The sequence below is a fragment of the Plectropomus leopardus genome, chromosome 2 (assembly GCF_008729295.1).
Source record: "Plectropomus leopardus isolate mb chromosome 2, YSFRI_Pleo_2.0, whole genome shotgun sequence".
Classification (NCBI taxonomy): Eukaryota; Metazoa; Chordata; class Actinopteri; order Perciformes; family Serranidae; genus Plectropomus; species Plectropomus leopardus.
This window is the reverse complement of record NC_056464.1, coordinates 6,159,989-6,180,115: the sequence shown is the minus strand read 5'-3', so window position 1 is coordinate 6,180,115 and position 20,127 is coordinate 6,159,989. Positions and strand designations below refer to the sequence as shown.

Genomic DNA, 20,127 nt, shown 5'->3' with positions numbered 1-20,127 from the left:
TGTCATTTAACATATTCTTACTCTTGTAAAGCATATAAACTTCAGTTTTTTGGATTTAGTCGCCTCAAATTGCTATCAGCCTCCTTTGGTTAGCTTCGCTATTTTAGTGGGAGAAGACTGTTGAAATGAAAGGCAAACGGTTTCAAAAATTAAGATTTCTCACTTAAATAATTGCTGGTTGGTGGATCAGATACAAAATGAATTAAACTCTCACTCACTCCACAATTCAAGTAGTATCTCTTCATTTTCCACAGTACAAGAGAATCGAGACTTGTTCACGTTTTTGCAACGTCCCTTCCATGTTGACTGTCTACTCTGTTTCCTTCTTCCTGTTTGCTGCTGGAGAGATTGCACCTATTGGTTTTTGGCAATGTTCACGGCATTGAACTTTAGTATTTGCATGGGCCAACTAACCCATTTCGAACAAGGCCTTTGGCCTGGCCAATAATTTGGCGATGACTCTAGCAGCAAGACTCTAACAGTTTTCCAAACATCACCAGTAAAGAAGCACAGATGTGGACATGTACAAATGTCTATCTGATGGTCATAAAATCTGTTAGTTATCTTCATGCAGGTGCAAACAAAGGTCTTGGTCCTTAGAAGCCTCTAACTTTTTATGGTCCACACTGGCTTGAACCCCAGAATTGCCACTTGCAGCTATATTAAATATGTTTTATTTTGTCACGGTCCAGACAACAAAAAGATTGACTTAGACAGCTCAGAATGAGTCACACCAAATGACTGAGATCACACCAACCGAGGTAAAACTGTCAAGAATTTATCCCAACATTAGAAAATTATCTGTGACAGGGAAATAAAAGTCGTTTGGTATAAGGCCAGCATACTGTGTATCAACTCATGACAAAAGATAAATCACTGAAGCTTCATACATGCATCACCATAAAATACCAAACGGTGTCATCGACATAATGAAATTATAGAAGAAATATATTTTCCTAAAGAATCATGAGAGATAATCTTTTAATTCTGAGTGCGATAATCGGGATTTTAATTTCTAAGGAATTTTCCACCCTTCAGCCAGTGTATTAAAATAAATTGTAATCAAAGCTGAGGGGGTAATTTCATGAAGGTGTGGAAGGAACAGAATTTTCACCTCACGTACAATAAGAGTTTTGTTTCCTTGTGTCACAACCAGTCGAACCCGGTTAGTTTGTCCTCGCGATCTGCCGATGGTTTAACTGTGTGCCTCCGACAGCTGTTCCAACACTTAGGCTAGTGCTTCAGGCCCCCGGTTTGTCTTCCTGTTCTACACATTTTCTGCTTGACTGTTTGAAGTTATTGATGACCTTTCTGTTTTCCACATCACTAAACTCTTTCATGCATCAGCGGGCCAGGCCTATGGTGCTCAGATCTAATCTGCAATACTCAGCTAGCAGTTAGCAGCGCGTCGGAAGTGATGAGTTGATCTGCTCTGTTTGGGGTCCTGGTGATTACAGATTCAAAGATGAGGGGAGAGGAGTAAATTGGCATGACTTTTTTTTAACTGATGATTTCAAAATATCAGGAGATAACAATAGAATTATTTTTTAAAAGCTGTTACATGAAATACACTGTGCTCTTTTTTCCATGTGCCGAGACAATGAAAGGGACAAAAGGTTTTCAGATAATAGGTTACTGTAACAGTAATTAAAGGTCCCATATTTTGCTCATGTTCAGATTCATACTTGTACTTTGGGTATCTGCTAGAAGTGTTTACATGCTCTAATGTTAAAAAAAAATGTTTTTCTCACACTGTCTGCCTGAATATATCTGTATTCAATACCTGTGTAAAATGCCCCGTTTTTCTGTTTTTAAAGGCTGTTTCACTGGATTTACATTGCCAGGCAACAGCTTGGGTTCATGTTTGTTTCCTGTCAGCGGATGTCATTCAAATACATGACAAAACATTCCAAAAAGAAATACAAAAGGACCCATTTACAATGTTTATGCTTCAAACAGTCTGTATAGTATACTTTTGACATCACAAATTCACAGAAATCCTGACGGCTTGTTTAAAGGCATATTTATATAGCACTCACAACTGCTTTATATTTAATTTAGGGCTGTCAACGATACATTTTTTAAATCGCGATTAATCACAGAATTCCAAAAATTAACTGCAATTAATTGCATTTTATATCACATTTTTTAAGTTCCATTATTTTGAAGTCCATATTAACAAGGTGAAGCCATTCTTACCAGATCATCTTGATTAGAAATCAAATAACAGCAAAAAAAACTGCATGAAGCTGGCGTAAAATGGGCATGTCTGTAAAGGGGAGACCCACAGAACCCATTTTGAATTTCAGTTTTCATTGCCAAAATTTAGCCTAACTTTGAAGAGTTATTCCAGCCCAACACTGACAAGCTATAGCTTTAAAACTCAGCCTGGTGTAGACTTGCATCATAACACATTAACGCTGACAGATCTTATTTTTTAAAAAATGGATATCAGACTTTTTACGATGTGGGACCTTTAAAAAAACAGCAGGTGCACAATCAATTATATTTTGGGTGCTATGATGACGTTTCCAGCTCATTTTTGCATCAGCATCTCCTGCTAAGTGACATCATTGGCTGCCACAGATTAGTCATTTTTTCCTGCCAAAGCGCAAAGCGATGGACTGAAGGAATGCATTTGAATTAGCCTTTCAAACATTTGATAGCACTAATTAAGTATGAACTTGTAGATAGCAGTTTTGAGTGAAAAACAATTGCTCACATTATCTGGAGGATAATTTGTTTCTGTTGTCGTAAATTCGTTTGACATTAATGTTCAAAGTCTTGGAAGCGGCCAGACGGTATCTGTTATAAATTACAACAGTGTGTTTGGGGAGGATATAACTCTCATAAATATAAATTTGATCCCCCCCCTCAACCTCCTCCCCCTCCTCACAAAAAGCCTGTCCTCTTGACCTGATAAGTGAGTCAGTAGATGCTCAGGCTCATGTTGCGCAGGTGTGTGTGTGTGTGTGTGTGTGTGTGTGTGTGTGTGTGTGCGTGCGCGCGCGTGCGTGCGTGCGTGCGTGCGTGCGTGCGTGCGTGTGTTTGTGCTCGCCCTCGGAGGTGGCTCTGCCAGAGAGTGAGTTCTTGTAGCTGCACAACATCATTTAAGCTGTCTGGGAGAGGCCAGTGGGACAGTGACAAGACAAATTTGTCGGTAATATGAAAGCAAAGAATGTGGCGAGCCATGAAGTGCTCACAGAACAGCAGCACATCAGGGACAGCGGCGGGTAATGCGGCTGACCTGTCAGTGATTGATACGTCCAGCAGCGGGCTACTGGTAATAGTTCCTGCAGCATTAGGACAGGACATATTTCAGGCCTAAGGGGTGCATATCAGCAGGCCAGTGATTACGGCAACATAAACAGGGGTGCAGTAAAGGTCCCAGCCCTGACGGAACAATAAACTAATAGCGATGTCACTGTCCCCCCACGGCACCGGCACTGTGTGTAACAGCTCGGTTTAAAGAGCCCCGAGCACTGGGGGCCATTTTTTATTTGGGGGGGATGATGGCCTGCAACTGATGTCATTATGAACCTTAAATCAACTTTCCGCTTGCTTGAACATGGTCACCTGGGTACAGGGGGACAAGGACAGGAAAAGGTTGAAGAGCTCGGCCTGTCTCGGTGCCAGAGCTACCTGCGGAGGTAAAATTGAGTTGGGAGGCCGGTGATCAATCAAGTGTCCCAACAACATACATTTTTTAAAGTGCTTGTCCGTATTTCCCAGTCGTAATGAGCGGAATAGTTGTGTTGAAAAATGGAAACAGGAAAGATAAACCAATCCGGCATTTAAAGGACGGACAAACCGGGGGGACCAGAGGAAGAGGATTTACAGATCAATGTCATTACGTGTCCCGGTGTAATCAGATGGAGAGCGACCCAATGCGTTTTGTCCAAACACAAAATAGAATCCCCCGCTGAGACATTTTTGTAATGATATTTTATTGTCATTTATGTGGAATCATGAGCCATAGCTGTTGTTGGGTTTGAGGAGGTTAGGGTTAGAGAGGAGAGCAATAAAACTGGGGGACTAGATCCAGAAAGAGACAGCTTTGGTCCCACTCCGTTACCTCCCTCATCAGAGCGGTCTATCCGCTGCGGTTTCATCTGAGTAAACAGTGGTGTCGGGGTCACCAGGACTGCTGGGTAATTGAGCCAGTGTGGGCCGCCCTGTCAAGCACATCGGCTAAAAATACATCGCCCACTGTCACCGGGCACCAAGTGGGGGGAAAATGATTGTTCCCGCTGTCGGAGCGCAGGACACTCGCATCACCAGTGACCTTCCAAACCAGCCGTCACAAGAAAAAAAACTTTTTCCCTCCTTATAGCATCAAAACAACAATGGCTCCTTTTTTTTTTTTTTTTTTTGCAACTGGAAATGAGCATGCTGTGAATTAGCATGCTATAACACAGGCCGCAATATTAAGCATGTTTAGCCTGTCACGGACGTGCGCTTCGATTAGGGCACATCAAGGCATTGAAGAGAATAAGGGAGAATACAGGCAGGCAGAATAGAGCGAGCGTGTTGAAATCTCAGAATGAGGAAAGACGCTCCTTGGAACGTGGAAAGGTTATTGATTTGTCCTGTAATCATTTCCTGCTCTTTGATATGCAAACGATCTAGTGTGAATTTACAGCAATCCTATCAGACTCATTTCACAGTTCTTAGCCCTCTGCGTCTCTCCGGAGTCCTCCGCCTCATTAGGCCAATGTTCTCCATTACCAGCATAATTAAAATCTTTAGTAGCTTATCAAATTAAAAATATTTTTGCTGATCGTATTGAGATCTTCACCTCACAGTTATTTTCCACAACAGGAATAAATTAAGACTAAGCATTTTGCACACAATGTGGTACAATCTGGTGCTTGAAAGGAGCACTTCTGGTATCTATAGAGGCGGTGATGAGAGGGGGGGGGGGGGGGGGCTATAAACCCAAAAAGATAAGCATGTGCAAATCATCTTTCATTTGCCAGTGCTCATTTTGAGAATGGATTTAATTAATTGTAATGTTAAACGAGCGGTCTTGCCCATTTGCTCTGTGGTTAAATTCAACCACATATCCATGGGCTTCTTTCAGCATGCTTAAAACATGTGGCTTATTTAAGCACAGAACTACACATATTCCCCCCTGCGAGATCTCTCAGTATTAAAATTACCCTGCGTGTTTTGAGTGAAAACACAAATAGCCACAGATTTCTGCACCCCATGAGGCTTAATCTTATTTTACATATCGGCTTTATCCTCATTTATGTCAAATGAAAGCAGGCACAGTAACACACACACGCAGCATGGATGGACACTTATATATTGTGCGCCTAACAAAGGCTCTCTTCTCTCAGACATGGAAAGTGGGGTGCACAAACACGAGCATTATCCTTCTTCATCCCAACTCTGGCCCTGGGTGTCGGGGATCGCTGTCACTCACAAGAAGAAAAAAATTTTAAAAAACGGTAGATGTGTTTCCAGCACGCAGAAAAATGTCTTCTGTCTTCAAGGGATTTTTTTTTTCAAAGGGCTGTGTGAGCTGCAGTGTGCTTGACTTGTTAAATGAGGTTTAAGTCTTCTGTGTCAATTGGAGGCGGTGCAGAGCTTTAAGTATTTTGCACATTAATGCGCTTTTGAGAATATTACCCCAGGGTCCTGTTTCTCAAGGAGGCAGGGGTGGGATGTTTTCTAGTGTTGCTATTGTAAACTTTTTGTTGTGTGTGTTCGGCGCATCTCTGTTGTTGCGGTAAAATGACGGTGATTATTCAGATTTCATGCCTTGTCTGGATGTTAATTATTTACTCTGGGCATGAAATCTGCGTGAATGCCAGGGATTTGTGTATACAAACACGCTTCAGATCACAGGAAAAATGGGAGGGAGAGAAGGAGGTGGTGGAGAGAGAGAGAGAGCGAGAGAGGAAGGGGGGAGAGGCGAGAGCTCTCAGTGCATTACCCTGTAGTGGAATATTTTCTAATTAATACTCGGCTTTGTTTACAGACACTTTGATTTAATTAAGTGATGAAGAAGAGAGTTGGATTAGCCGTTAATTGATTTAATTATCCAATTTGTTTGTCTCAGGCATGATTCCAGCCGAGCTGCAGCAACTGTGGAAGGAGGTGACAAACGCTCACGTGAAGGAGGAGCACAACAACAGCAGCAGCAACAACGGCCACCGGGGCCTTGACCTGTCCTCCCCGGCACCGCCAAAGAACCCACTCCTCAACCAGCATGCCTCCACCAATGGGCAGTACATGAGTCACAAGAGAGAAGGGTGAGTCCCGAGGGCTTTAAGATACACTTCTTGTTTTCTTTGCGTTTTTCCTGTGCATGTGTCTTACATCCTATGCATGCTCTCACAATGAGAACATGGGTCAGTGAGGACACACAGGCTTTAAATGATTGCTTTTATACAACTTTTAAGGCTTTCTTCCTCACCTCAGGTCTGCCTTACAATAGAAGACATTGAAAAGACAAAAATCTGACACCCTATTACATCTGAAGACTATGTGTTTTTAGTAAAAATTTGTAAAGACTAGAGACCTTGCAGAGTCACTTTGATTACTTTTGAGATTATTTCCCATCCTGCTCCTGGTGGAAAATGCCATATATTAACAGTTCTTTTTGTGTCTGCAAAACACATAACTCTAGAAACACAATATAACACTGTCATATGTTGACAGCATTCTTGTCAGTTCGGCATCAGTATCATTCAGAAGGATAAACTGTATTTATGTACATATTTCACATTTGTTACCTCAACTTCTTACCAGCCTGCATTGGTTAGCTGCAGTGGCTCCAGGCAAAGAAGCCAGTCAAGGCCCCCTGCTTTTTGATCTGACACCAAAGTCTCTGCCGTGTCTTGCCAGTAAACTTATACCTTATATACTCATCACATTACAAGTGAAATCTGCTACTGTGCACACAGCCTTTAAAGTAATCCAAGCTACAATGTTCCAACTAGTTATTGATTTTTAAAAAAGAAAAACAACAGTTGGTGCCGTGGGAAAATAATGTAATCGACGTGTGCCAGAACACCGTGTTAAACTGTCTACAGGCCTAGTTTATATTGTCATTGCAAAATGTACTGATTTCATAACGAAGGGGCCCCTATTTCCAATTTTTTTAGGGGGTGGCACTAAAAAAATTGCCTTGTTTGCCTCTCCTGGTGGTGCAACCATGGTTCGCTGTGCTATTTTAGTAGGAAGAGACCATGGGAACGAGAGGATAATCATTTCAAAACATTTAACAATTCCTTATGTGACCACAAAAATAAAAAAAAAGTCTCTCAATATCATCCACAGAGATTAACAGTATTTGTGGACAAACTTTATATTTTGGATTTTGTCACTATAACTCACAATGAGCCTTCGTTCTTTCGCTGAGCTATTTTAGCAGGCAGAGACAGTGGGAATAAGAGATGATCCATTTAAAAAATGAAGATTTCTCCCTAAAAAAGTGCTGGTTGGTAGATCAGATACTTGCCAACTCAAACAAGGACTTTCGTTCACTCCACAGCTCCACTAGTATCTCCTCATTTTCAACAGAACAGGAGAACAGAGACTTGTTCACCTTCTTGCAACTCCCTGACGCCCCCCCCTGATTTACTGGTTTACTGTCTATGTGGTTTGCTGCTTCCTGTTTGCTGCTGGAGAGAGCGCAGTTATTGGTTGTTGACAATGTTCACACCACTGAACTTCAGTATTTGCATGAGCTGAGATAATATTTAACATGTTCAATTTGTGTGACTGTATATAAAGATGGGTCATGGTCCTCACTTCCTATCACTCTCCTACACTTTCTACCACTTGTGCTGGTGACGTCATTTGGAGCCAATAGCGATCTCTGGGATACTGGGGTCCCACCCATACACTCCGACCATTCGGGAGCAGCGCCACTGATCGTGAGCACACTGATTGGCACACAGCTGTCAATCATTATGTCACACCCCCTTTTTATAGCATCAAATAACATATTAAAACTTAGCTTATCAGAAACTGTCTTTTGGGAAAAATTCATTTGACATCAACTTTTGAGTTGACATTTTAGTTTGTCCCATGCTAGCCTGAAGGGGGCGGGGTTTTTGACTTATACTACAGCAGGCCACCAAGTGGCAATCGAGATGTTTTGGCTTCACTTTTAGGGAGCTGTCAAGTCGTCTGTCTTTTTTATACAGTCTGATGTCAAGAAGAGAAAAAGACTGACTTCAGACAGCATCCGACTTTTATGAGCACCTTAGATCAAACGATCAGGATCAGTGGATCATGCACCAACTAACGTAAAATTCATCCGCAACAATGAAATCACTTAAACAGGCCGACATTATTTCTGTTCTTTTAAACCTCTTCTTAAAACCTATTTTTATAGACTTGCTTTTAAGTGATGTTGTCTTTTTTTATTTCTTTTACCTTTTAAATTTATGTTTTATTTATTTTATTACTTTTTGTGGTTTTATTGCTTTTATTGCTTCTGTTGTTGTTATTCATTCTATTTCTTTGTCTTATATTGACATTTTACGTCTTGCGTCTTGGATTATTTATCCTCTGGTTTTAAATTTATACAAACCCCACCCTAGTTTAATCTCGCTTGTGTTCAGTAGGATTGTTTGGTTTACCATTGTTTGTCAAAGCACTTTGTAAAGTCTGTTTTCAAAGGTGCTATATAAATAAAGTTATTATAATATTATTATTTGTAACCTACAACTGGTAATTAAAGTTGTGGAAAAGTCTTGACTGTCATCTAAAGCAAACAGAGGGCCCATGTGCCACATATTCCCATTAAAAAATTGCAATTTCTCCCAGGACCTCAGTTGATAGACATGCCCCCATAGGGTTTGCTTTGAGATTACACTTAAGTCATAGTGTGTAAGTATTATTTCTATTAAGGCCAGAACAGTCACAGTTTGCTCTGTGGCTGGATGCAGCTGGGGATTTCACAGAACACCTGGAAGGAAGACGGGGATTTGGAGAAATGTGCATGCAGTCGAAATGGGATCACTGTGCTATTAATGACGGGGTTAGAGTATTGACCCCCTCCTGCTATTGTTTCAGTTGCACGTTGGGAAGTGCAGCTGTGACTCCTAGTTGCATTACCTCGAAAACACTGAGTGTGTCTTTCAGAAAGGAAAACCAGTTCCTTGTATAGTGGGAACTTGTTGATGTGAACAATCAAACCTGTCACATCGTGAATAACTAAAGCGTTACAAGAACAACAAGCTGTGTTTGAAAAAACAAACCCTGGGTGTATCATATTTTCAGAACCCGGATGAATCATCTGTGAAAGGCGTTTGCTCTCTGAGCTGTGTGTCTGTGTCTGTGTCTGTGTCTGTGCGTGTGTGTGTGTGTGTGTGTGTGTGTGTGTGTGTGTGTGTGCACGTGTGTGTGTGTGTGTGTATGTGTGTGTGTGTGTGTGTGTGTGTGTGTGTGTGTGTCTGTGCGTGTGTGTGTGTGTGTGTGTGTGTGTGTGTGTCTGCGTCTGTGTGTGTGTCTTTAAGGAAGGAATTAATTTGGCATCTTACACATTTGCTTGTTTTCTTGCACCAAAGGCTGATCTTTGAACTGCTAGTGAGGAGCCTCCAGGCACCGTGAGCTCACTGCAAAACATCTGACTTGTGTTTCAGTGATCAAAACCCTACGTGTCGTTATGAAAGCAATGCCGATGAAAACATGTTTAGCACAGTAAACCAGCGGGCCTTTGGAGGTGAAGAGGGGCTGCTGGCGGGGGGGTAGAGAGGATCTGAGTGACTCTGAGAGCTATGATTCACTAAGGGAGAGATACACGGCTATTTCTTTTCAAGCAGTGGTTTTTTTAGACATATTACCTGCGCACACTTATCCTCTTTCCTGTTTCAAAGTTATCTCCCAGCGCAGACACTGGAATAAAAATAAAATGAGAAAAGGGCGTTAGTTGCTCCCACATTTGACAGTATCCACAGGCTTTCAGTCCTTCATCCTGAGTGTCTGGTTTGTGTGTAGTTGAAGACAAATCGCAGGGGGAGGATATTGATTCGCTCACTCCATCACACATTGTCGCGAGCGAGCAAACAAGGTGAGCACCGGTGGCAGGGAAAAAGGCAAGAACCAGCCTCAGCTGAGGTGCTCCATGAAACATCGGAGAAGACATAACGCAAGAGCTGGCAGCCCCCTCTGCCTCGCGCTGACTGTCAGAGATTAAAGAAGATGTCAACAGCAGTTTAACACGAGCTTAAGTGAAGACGGCAGCCTCAGTCTGAATATTCTCGCAGTATCTTAGATCTGTCAGAAAAAAAAAAAAAACCCAAGCAGGTGAGTCTCATCCAGCCCCATCTGCTGGGAGGAAGTCGTGGATTACGTATGGAGACTTTCAAACGTGCAATTACTTCGACTGATACAAAGTGAACACAAAACACTGCTTATTAAATGCCGAATTCAGATTCACACGAGCAATAATCCTTTCTTAATTTTGAGACACTTAAATCGCACAACTATCAAGAGCATTGTTCTTCTCTGCACCTTTTGATGATGCAGACTCAATCAGACTCCATGGAAAGAAAAAAAAAGAAATATTATTAAGTATGGTTATTCTAAGTAAGGCTCTGAGAAAACGTCTGTGTTATAATCCAGGGATTTGAATAATCAGGTTGAAGATAATGGGCTGGGCCGGCCCAGGCGTAAATAGAGAGCATCCACTCATCCTCCCAGCGCTGAACTTAATGAACTTTTAATTGATGCGGTTTCGCGAGTCCTTTTGTCATGCAACAGAAACAAGCCTCTCTGCTGATGGGCCTGTTTTCCCGACTGGCTTCAGATTGGTTTACAGCAGGCCCTAAGTACCATGTAGTTAGTTTCATGTGTCATATAAAATCTGCCCAGGCACAACGACGCCTGCAACTAAAACCTTAAGTGCATCCACAGGAATCACTCACCGGCTTTGCACTTCCGTCTTAAAGGAAGGAGGAGAAATTCAATCACTGCCGGGCTTGACACAAACCGAAGACGAGGCACGTGTTCCTGCTTTTACTTGTCTCTGAGAACACTCCGGCAGCAAAGGCTGGGATTTCTGTTTGTCTGAACAACACCCCCCCCCTCCCCGATACGACCAGGAGCCTGAGTCACTCAATCTGTCAGCTGCTGTTCTCCAACTGTGATGCACAGATAGAGATATACCCCTGTGAGCCAGGTCATCTTTATTCAATGATTTGCTTATTTAAATGAAATGTGGCTGATCTGTATCTGACACAAATTCCCCATACAGTGCTGCATCAGCTTTGTAAAAGAGAGGAGGGGGCGTCCTCACAAAGCGCCTGGCCCACTTTACTTCCCAACAACCATCAGTAACCACAGCTCGGGGACTGTAACACAGCAATCTGTTAAGGAGATAAATAATCAGATTTGGCACAGCACTCCCATCTTTCTTGCCTTTCATTTGTCTTAAAAAAACTCATAATTAAATCATTTAGGGTGAACCGTGCAGTGGCAGAGAAGGAAAGGATCGAGTGTAGAGAGTTAAAAAGGAGGGAGGAGGGAAGCGAGGGAGTAGGCTAACATTAGTAGCATGGGTGTTGTGACTGGCTTCACACACATTGTGTCCAGACTCTGACCCAGCGTGCCGGACATCCATCTTCCGTTCTTTCGCTGATAGATTGAGTCCATCAGCACACGATGCCATAGATCATGACTTGTTTATGGCCCAGAGCGTCTCATCAAAAGAAAACAACTGGCCAGCAGCTGTCGTCTCCACATAAGCAACACCTTTCTGTCTGCGTCTATAGGCGCTTTAATGTTTTTCTAAAGGACGCTGATGACACGGTTTCCCCTCATCGCTGTTACAAGATCATTAGAGTGTTCTCCCCCCCGGGGGCTGCCTGACAATAATAACATCCTGACAGACCTGTCGTGGGTGAGAGTCAAATATAACGCAACACAGGGAAGCATTTCAGCACAAGCGTTGGAGCACTTTCTTTCTTTTTTTTCTCCTTCCCCTCTCTTCAACATGTTCTCAAATGGGAGAAAAACCCACGAATCCCACACTCTTCTCCTATTACACTAATGTAGCTCATTTGCTGTAAATTCTGTCATTTACTACTGTTTAGCCATCCACCATTTAAAAGGGCTCTTCTGCCGCCAGCCCCTCGCAGCGCTTTGTGCTCATTGATTCCCAGCGCACTCCACATTTCAATTTCTTATTAATACAGAATTAACCAACAAGCCCTGCTCGCAAAAGAATTAAAAAAGGATCTCTTTAAATTAAAAACCAAAGCGTTACCTTCGCCAGTCCACACATTTCCTTGTTAAAAACTCATTATAGTAGGTCTTCCGCCATCTATTTATTAGCTGTATCAAAACAGAGGTCTTAATGTGAATGCATAATTCATAATTGAATTAAAAAAAATATCTGACTTTGGGAGGAAAAAAAAAAGAGCTGCTAACCACATTCATGAATGCTTGACTGCTTCCTAATTGCAATGCAATTATCACATGTTATGAACAATGTGAACTCTTAAGCAAGTAATTATAACACAAGGGAACCTGTGACGACCTTTAAAATTTCCTACTTGAGGTACATCTTTTCTAACACTGATACAAATGAGATTTTAATCTGAACATGTTAAATCCCGAGAAGTTGGCGGTTAGATTACTTTCTTTTTGACTAATTCATTTTTACATCCATTTTTTAAATCAGAGCAGATGGATGATTGGCGCAGCGACACAAGATGTTCCCAGTATTTATTTTCCATCTCTCTCCTTAAAGACGCCCCCTGAAGTAGCAGCATTAGACATTATCTCTTATTGAATACATGTATATGAATGAGATTTTAGTGGTTATTCCCACATGGCGACACAAGTGTAATGAATCTCCCTCTCTGGCCCGTTGTCTCCGAGAGCGCAGCTCAGACTTGGAGAAGAGGCAGCAGTAGCGTTGTGCTCACCAGAAGCACAGGTGGTAGCGATATAGGCCAGTCCCCCAGGCTCTTGTAGCTGAAAGTTGTGTGTCTTGTATAGTGCTCGTGTCCATATGGCTGCCTGTCTTGCTCTCTTAGCAGACACTGCCTCCACACAGGCAGCTCTCTCTCACTCTCTGAGCACCGATTGTGGTTAGCCGTGGTTCCACACCTCTCGCCATATGGAAGATGTTGTAAAGTTTGTTTTTCCGGGGACGTTCCCTGCTATTTAGACTGATTGTATGAAGCCTCCCCCATAGATGCTTGTCAGCCCCCTGGTGACACGGATTGGTCAGTAGATAAATTGATACCAGGCGGTGGGGATGTTTACAGTTTGTGTGAAAGTGCTTTTAGGCGGTTTTGTGGCGCACGCTCCACCAGGTGGGCTCAGGGACATGATGCAGCAGGCGGCGGCTGAGGGAGCCCCCCTAGCAGTCCTGATCAAAGTGAATTGCAACATGGCTCAGTGATACTAAATAATTACATATTGATTTGCCTGCACTTTCGCAACATGAGTCCCCACTTTTAAGAGAAGAGCAAGCAGAGATCACACAGGTACACTGATTCAACACACACACACACACATACACACACACACACACACACACACACACACACACACACACACACACACACAGGTTCACAGATCAAGCTCAAGTCAAGGTTTTCATGTGGAAACCATATATAGTACACACAAGGAGGTGCTGACCAGGCAGCAGATTAAAAGGAGAACTCTTCCTCTGTAATGTGTTTCTCTAGGAAACTTTTTTTTATTAATAGCTGTCTCTTTCTGTGAATTTTCTCCTTCAGATCCACGCTAGAAGAGCATTCCCCCCACAGTCACCCCCTCTACGGCCACGGCGTCTGCAAGTGGCCTGGATGTGAGGCGGTCTTCGACGATTTCCATTCATTCCTCAAGTAAGTAAAAGTCATAGTCGGGGGTGCGTTTCCATCACAGTTTGTTTGTCCTCGTGTTGGGTCGATTACACGTTTCGTGACCCCCGGCGACTCAGAGGCACTACAGGTGTAGCCGGTTGTTATTCTTGAGTGCGGGTGCCTGGGTTGGCCCTCTCTCTCAACAAGGTGGCGGGGTCTCCTTCAGAGAACGGCATGGGCCTCTAATTCCTGTGATAAGTGCAGTTCCCATGGTGACGGGGGCCGTTTTTCCCAAACAAACAACGGTAGGATGTTTATCTGTGGCAGCCCACACTTAGGGCGCTCTGCATGTTTGCCCTTGTCACTGGACAGGGGGATTGGTGTGCGTGTGTGTGTGTGTGCGCGTGCGCGTGCGCATGTGCGTTATTTGTCTTTCTTTCTATTTTCTCAGGCTGTACTTCTTTGACTTGTGTTTATTTTATTGAAGGCTTATACTTCAGCACTATGTTAAAATCAATCATTTATATTGTACCTAAATGTCCAGTGTGTAGGATTTAGGGGCATCTATAGCAGAAGTGGAATATAATATTCACAACTATGTTTTCATTAGTTTATAATCACCTGAAACTAAGAATCGTTGTGTTTCCGTTAACTTGGAATGAGCCATTTATATCTGCTGTATATACAGGGCTCTGGGGAGTCTGCTGTTGTTTCTACAGTAGCCCAGAATGGACAAACCAAAATTTGGCTAGGACCATTTTTGTGCCACCATAGTTCTCCTATAGGTTTGGCAACTGGGAGAAGTTTCAGTTTGCTACAATCACTAGACCTTTTAAGAGCTCCATCTAAGCCAGGATGATCTACTTTGTAGCATTTTTGTAACATGCAGTGTCAACAGTGTAAAGCCTTTTTCCTATTGCACAAAAACCCACTAACACCTGCTAACATCCGGCTTTTTTAATGTAAAGTTACAATCGGCATTTACACTCAAGTACAATGACTCTGCACTAGTCATGAGTATTTATCAGCTCTGGCTTTGATTGGGAGCGATGGAAATACAACACCAAGGTGAAGGTGCTTATTTTAGCACCTTTTCTTATGGATGCAATGATGCAGTACCACAAAATACTGTCCGTCTCCAACCAATCGGCGCTTTAACATCGATTCAAATTAGTTTGCACTGAATTTGAAGGAGAGACTGAATAAGCAAGAGATATAAAAAAGAAGTAACTTGTGTAAACGTTTTCATTGGCCTCCATGCTGCTTTCTACTGTTTACTAATCTGTTTTCCAGCCGGCCATGGAGTCAAACATGACACACACTAAAAAAAAAGCCCACACACAGATAGGCATGCTAGTCTGCAGTGGAGCCGTGCTCCCTGCTCTGGTCTACTGGCAGTAGTCTATCGCCTATATTTAGCTGGTTTTCCAGTGTTTACACACGCTAATTTTGGTGGAAAAGGGGTATAACAGGATTGACTAGGGTTGCAGGATGTGACGGTGCATTCTGTGTGGTGGTAAAAATGTCTCCACCAGTAGAGATTTAGTAATGTTGTTTCTACCATGGGTACTATTGTGTGTGTATGCAGCAAATCAGAGCTGAATTCTCATGTGATTCTCATGTGATTCTTCCATGATATCACAATGTCATGACATTGATTGACATTGATTTGGGCAGACTTGGAGGAGGAGAGTGAAGTTCTAAATACAGAACATGTAACACTCTCATTAATTAATCTTCATTAATAAATCATTGTTCTCAGGAACCTTCAAGCTTCCATTTTGAAAGAATTTTATTCTAAGTGTTTTGTTTTTAAAGTGATACTATGCAGGAATTGTCACTTAAAGTTTGTTAAGACAATTTCAATCAAAAGTGAAATTAAGAGCTAACCCTCACGTCCACTCTCTTTTGGCGTTTCACCTTGCTATATTTGTGTTTTTCGGCGCTGTGTCTCTTTAATGCCTGCTGCTTATGGTCTGGCACTTGGTCCCTAAAGCCCTGACCTCACCTGAGCACTGTGTGGGGACAAGCCCATAAACATCCCATACACAGAAAATATGAATAAAATAACAAACATACAGGCAGAGAATAGAGTCTTTGCAGATGAATACAAGACTGTTCACTTCAAGTGTGTCACTAGTGATGATTGAGAGGGATTACTGGTGTTTTTTTCGTTTGCTTGGAAGTTCCAAAAGGGGATATGTACCGTTACTTTGATATGAAATTACATATACTGTGATCGAAGATTTTGGCCATATCTCCCACCCCTCAGTCTGACCCTGTGCAGTCTGACACAGGCCTTTGTTTTGCACCATGTTCCTCTGTCTGAGTCACAGCCGCTGGTTTACTAATCAACCCTGTGTGCAGCGCGCTCTAGGTAATCCAACACATAACAGCGCCATGGTTACGGAGGGGATGAAAACATCTGCATTGTGGCAGCAGATCAATGGCTCACTGTCACCCCGGATTAGTCGCACTTTAAACAAGATATGACACAATTCCATTATCCTAAAACAAGCACTCAGCGAACACACGGTTTCCTCACAGAAGGAGAGAAAGGTAGTGCGGAGGGACGCCTCACAGTCAACATTTTTGAATCCTCTTTTGCTTTTTTGATCGTTTGCTCAAATCCACTTTAAGTTAGAAAAGCTTATTCCGGCAGATTTTATGGTGCTAAAGTTTATGCACGAGATGCAAAAAAATAGGAGGCAGTTATGTATTTTGATTTTAATTTAATAAACACCCTGTGACACATGCACGCATTACACACACAGACGCATATTTCAGCGTTGGGAGTGCCCTCTTAAATCCATCACTATTTATTGTATTCTGACATTGCCTCAGTCTTTGTTTATAGAAGAGAGGGGAATTAAATTCAGGGCGCCCGGTAGAGCTCTGCCTTAAAAAGTCTCTAAGTGCACTCTGCTCTTGTTTTTACAAGTGTTTTTATCATGGCAACATCTTGTTTACTTTAGTTGCCTGCTCAAACTGCTTGGAACATGTTAAGAAAACATTTGGGGAGAGTCTCCACAAAGCCGCCTTTGTTTAACAGCAGGCGAGAGTGCGAGCAGCTCACCAAGGTGTTAACTCTCAAACCCTTAAGCACTTCCACATGAAACCCAGCAACTGATACTGCAGGCCCACCGAAAACAAAACAATCAAAAAATCAAAAAACAGGCTTTATAATGCTCTTAGAAAAGTCTCCAAAGGTTGGGAGAAAATCTTAGTGAGGATAGGTGTATGTGTGTGTGTGTGTGTGTGTGTGTGTGTGTGTGTGTGCGCATGCGTGTGTGCGTGCGTGCATGTGTGTGTAGTCAGCAGAACACAGTGTACCAGAGAGAAAGAAAGGTGAGGAGGACTCTAACGTCAACCAGATTTCTGCTCGGCATGCCAACAGCAACAACTAACACGGGACTGAAATGTTGTTTTAAACTGCGTGTGTATTTATTCTATCTTTTAAAGAAAACATTACATACCTACACGCACTATCCTGATAAATACAAAAGCACCAAATCCCTGTTCCTGTTTTTTGGGGGGTTCAGCACACAGGAGGGGCGGAGGCAGACTCGGAGCAGAGCCTGGTGTTTTTATGAGGGTCAAGACCCGTCTCTTCAGTGTCCAGTCAGAGGTCAGAGCCAGGGAAACACTGCAGTGCCCTCTAGTGCTGCACTGTCTTGTCTGTCTCACACCTCGAAACAATGTAGGAATTTGTTTTGTACCACCGCATGTAAAAAAAAAAAAAAAAAAACACAAATAAGCCAAACATTAAATTTAAAAATAAAAGAAAATCCCGCAGGAAAAGTGTAACCATAAAATTAACAATTCTGACAATTAGAAATAATCTGTAAAGCATTTTAAATTAAGATCTGTGCATTTAATTTCAAATCCCAGCCTTCAGTAAAGAAGATAAACCTTCCTCAGAGACAGCCTTAAGCGCTCGGTCCAGTCTATATAATTAGAAATCGTAAAGAAAGAGGCAAACTAACTGATATGTAAAAAGCCCACTGTTACAGGAATGTCTATTTAACTTGTTTTATTGTGGCAATTTACATTAGGGACTGTCATCCTGCCAGAGAGCTTTTAAAAGTGGCTTCATTTGAAGTCCAGAAAGTGACACATGCCAACGTTCATAGCCTCTCCCGACGTCAATTCCCCCCCGTATCCCCTGCTCCCCATGTCCAGACACTCCTCTCAAGGCTGCATTAGGGCCATTTGAATATTTCATTTCCTATTAATTATGCACTGTGACTCTCCATGTCATTAGAAGAAATAAAGTGGAATGTAACAAAGGATGAAAAGAAGCAGGGCACATGTCTCCTATGAGCAGAGAAATTCCAAAGCTGCTCACGTAGGCCACCCTTCATTGAAAATTCACTCTGTGCCGGTTAAATTGAAGCTGAAACGTCTTTACCTATTATTTTCCTTCTTTGAAATTTAGTAAGATGTCCTGAAATGTTTACCAGTTTCATTTTCCGACCTACTTAATTAAATGGGCATTTATTTGACTCAAACAAATGGAAAAGCCCAGAAGAAGTCTGAATTGATTTCAGCAGAGGGGGTTATTACCCACGCTTCCTTTTAAGTATGCCTTTTTAATTTTTTTTTTCCATAATAATTAACTTCAAGTGCTGAATGTATATCACAGTCATTTTGAAAAATGTATGATCAAAAACACAATAGGAGGACCTGAAGGGGGTCCACATTTCCCATAAAGATTTAAATCATTCACTTCAAGGTTGAAAATACGGCAGCTGAACAGAAACCTTCACATTTCGAGCAGAGCACTATCAATTCTCCTCTCCCCTCACGTGTCTGTTTTCTGAGCGTCTAATGCACAAATGTGTTGTCTGTACATAAAGCAATGGCCTCAAATTTATTGGGCCATCATCACGCCAGCGCTGCCTTCACAGGTTGACTCTGGCTATTTTTGATTTGCAGTAAATGACAGGGAAAAGGGTGCATTTTTGAAAAGGCGGGGTGCACCTTCTCCTCTCTCCTCTCATCTGCCGGCGCCACCGCGCACACACAGACATGCCTGGTGACAGTGACCTACATGGTCACCGAAGATGTGATATAATTTATGATATATATAATATATTGGATCCATTAGCGAGCATAATGAAGTAGTGAAATGAAAGGGTATTTGTGAAATCAGTTCAAACATCCTGCTCGGATTATGATTAAATGATTAATGAAATGCCCCTGCATAAGCATTTTCAAACAGTAATTCATGCGGTGGCTGATAAAATTCCTCCAATCATATTTCCTTCACTCGTGAACCTTATCTCCACCATTTTATATAAATCACAGAAAAAAAAACGAAAAAAAAAACCCTGTCTGCTACCCAGCGAGCTACTTATTTAGATTAGTTATAGGAAAAGAGAACATCTTTCCTGTGTAAAATAATCATGCATAATTATATCCATAATTCAAGTTTGTGACAGATCCCATCTCTTCGTCCTGTTGTCCTCTGCATTTGCTCCGGCTTTATTCGAAATTCTCTTAATTACAGCAGCATAATTAACAGAAAACACATCTGAAAATGGCAACAAGGAGAGCAGGGAGGGGGTAAAACTGGCATGAGGGCAGTGGTTCATAATGTAGCAAAGGAACCTGAAATTCTTCAATCATCCCTCTTATCTGTTAGCTGTAGTCGGAGGAGACATGACTGCCATGAAATATTTAGTGTCATTCTTGTATGTTAAAGGCGTTTTTCCTTCTTGTTCTGCAGATATGTTGCAGCTCTCTGATATTTACCTAAAACATGTTCTCCGTGCATTGTACTTCTTTTGTTTGGAAAATTCTGCAGAAAAGTCAAAAGCTCTTTTCCCTTTTTGTTTTTGCAGGCATCTCAACAATGAGCACGCCCTGGATGACAGGAGCACAGCCCAGTGTCGGGTGCAAATGCAGGTCGTACAACAGCTGGAGCTGCAGGTATTGTCTCTCCGTTTGTTTTGGAACCAAATATTTATGTGTCTTCTTCTCCTGACGTCTGACTCCTCGGCGTCCTCAGCCGCGGACGGGGTCACTTCGCGGAGAGGGAAAAGGCAGCAGAGGGGAATAATTTTGTAACATTTTTGCAAGTAACCAGTCATTAAAAATGTGTTATGTATGCATGACAGCCAGCGAAAAGATATATGAATGGCCCCGAGGCTAAGTAGAGAAGATAATTACATTTTGAATTTTACTGGGTTTTAAAGTTATTTATGGCTTTTAACTGTTTGGCACCAACAATAAAACACTTGGTGGAGTGACTGGGCAGCATAGTGTGGATAACAGTGCAGTGTTGAGTGACTTAAAAGTGCAGAACATTTGAGAATCAGTGGTTTTAATACTGTTTCCT

At 42.2% G+C, this 20,127-nt stretch overlaps 1 protein-coding gene across 5 annotated transcripts in view; it reads left to right on the top strand.

Annotated features, from left to right (window-relative positions):
• Positions 1-20,127, top strand: part of foxp1b (forkhead box P1b) — a 206,391-nt gene that overhangs the window by 166,860 nt on the left and 19,404 nt on the right. For all 5 annotated transcript variants that reach the window (XM_042499118.1, XM_042499110.1, XM_042499102.1 and 2 more), the window contains 3 exons: positions 6,071-6,263; positions 13,719-13,826; positions 19,631-19,718. In XM_042499118.1, coding sequence (XP_042355052.1) covers positions 6,071-6,263; positions 13,719-13,826; positions 19,631-19,718 — 389 coding nt within the window. The remainder of the gene's footprint in view (positions 1-6,070; positions 6,264-13,718; positions 13,827-19,630; positions 19,719-20,127) is intronic.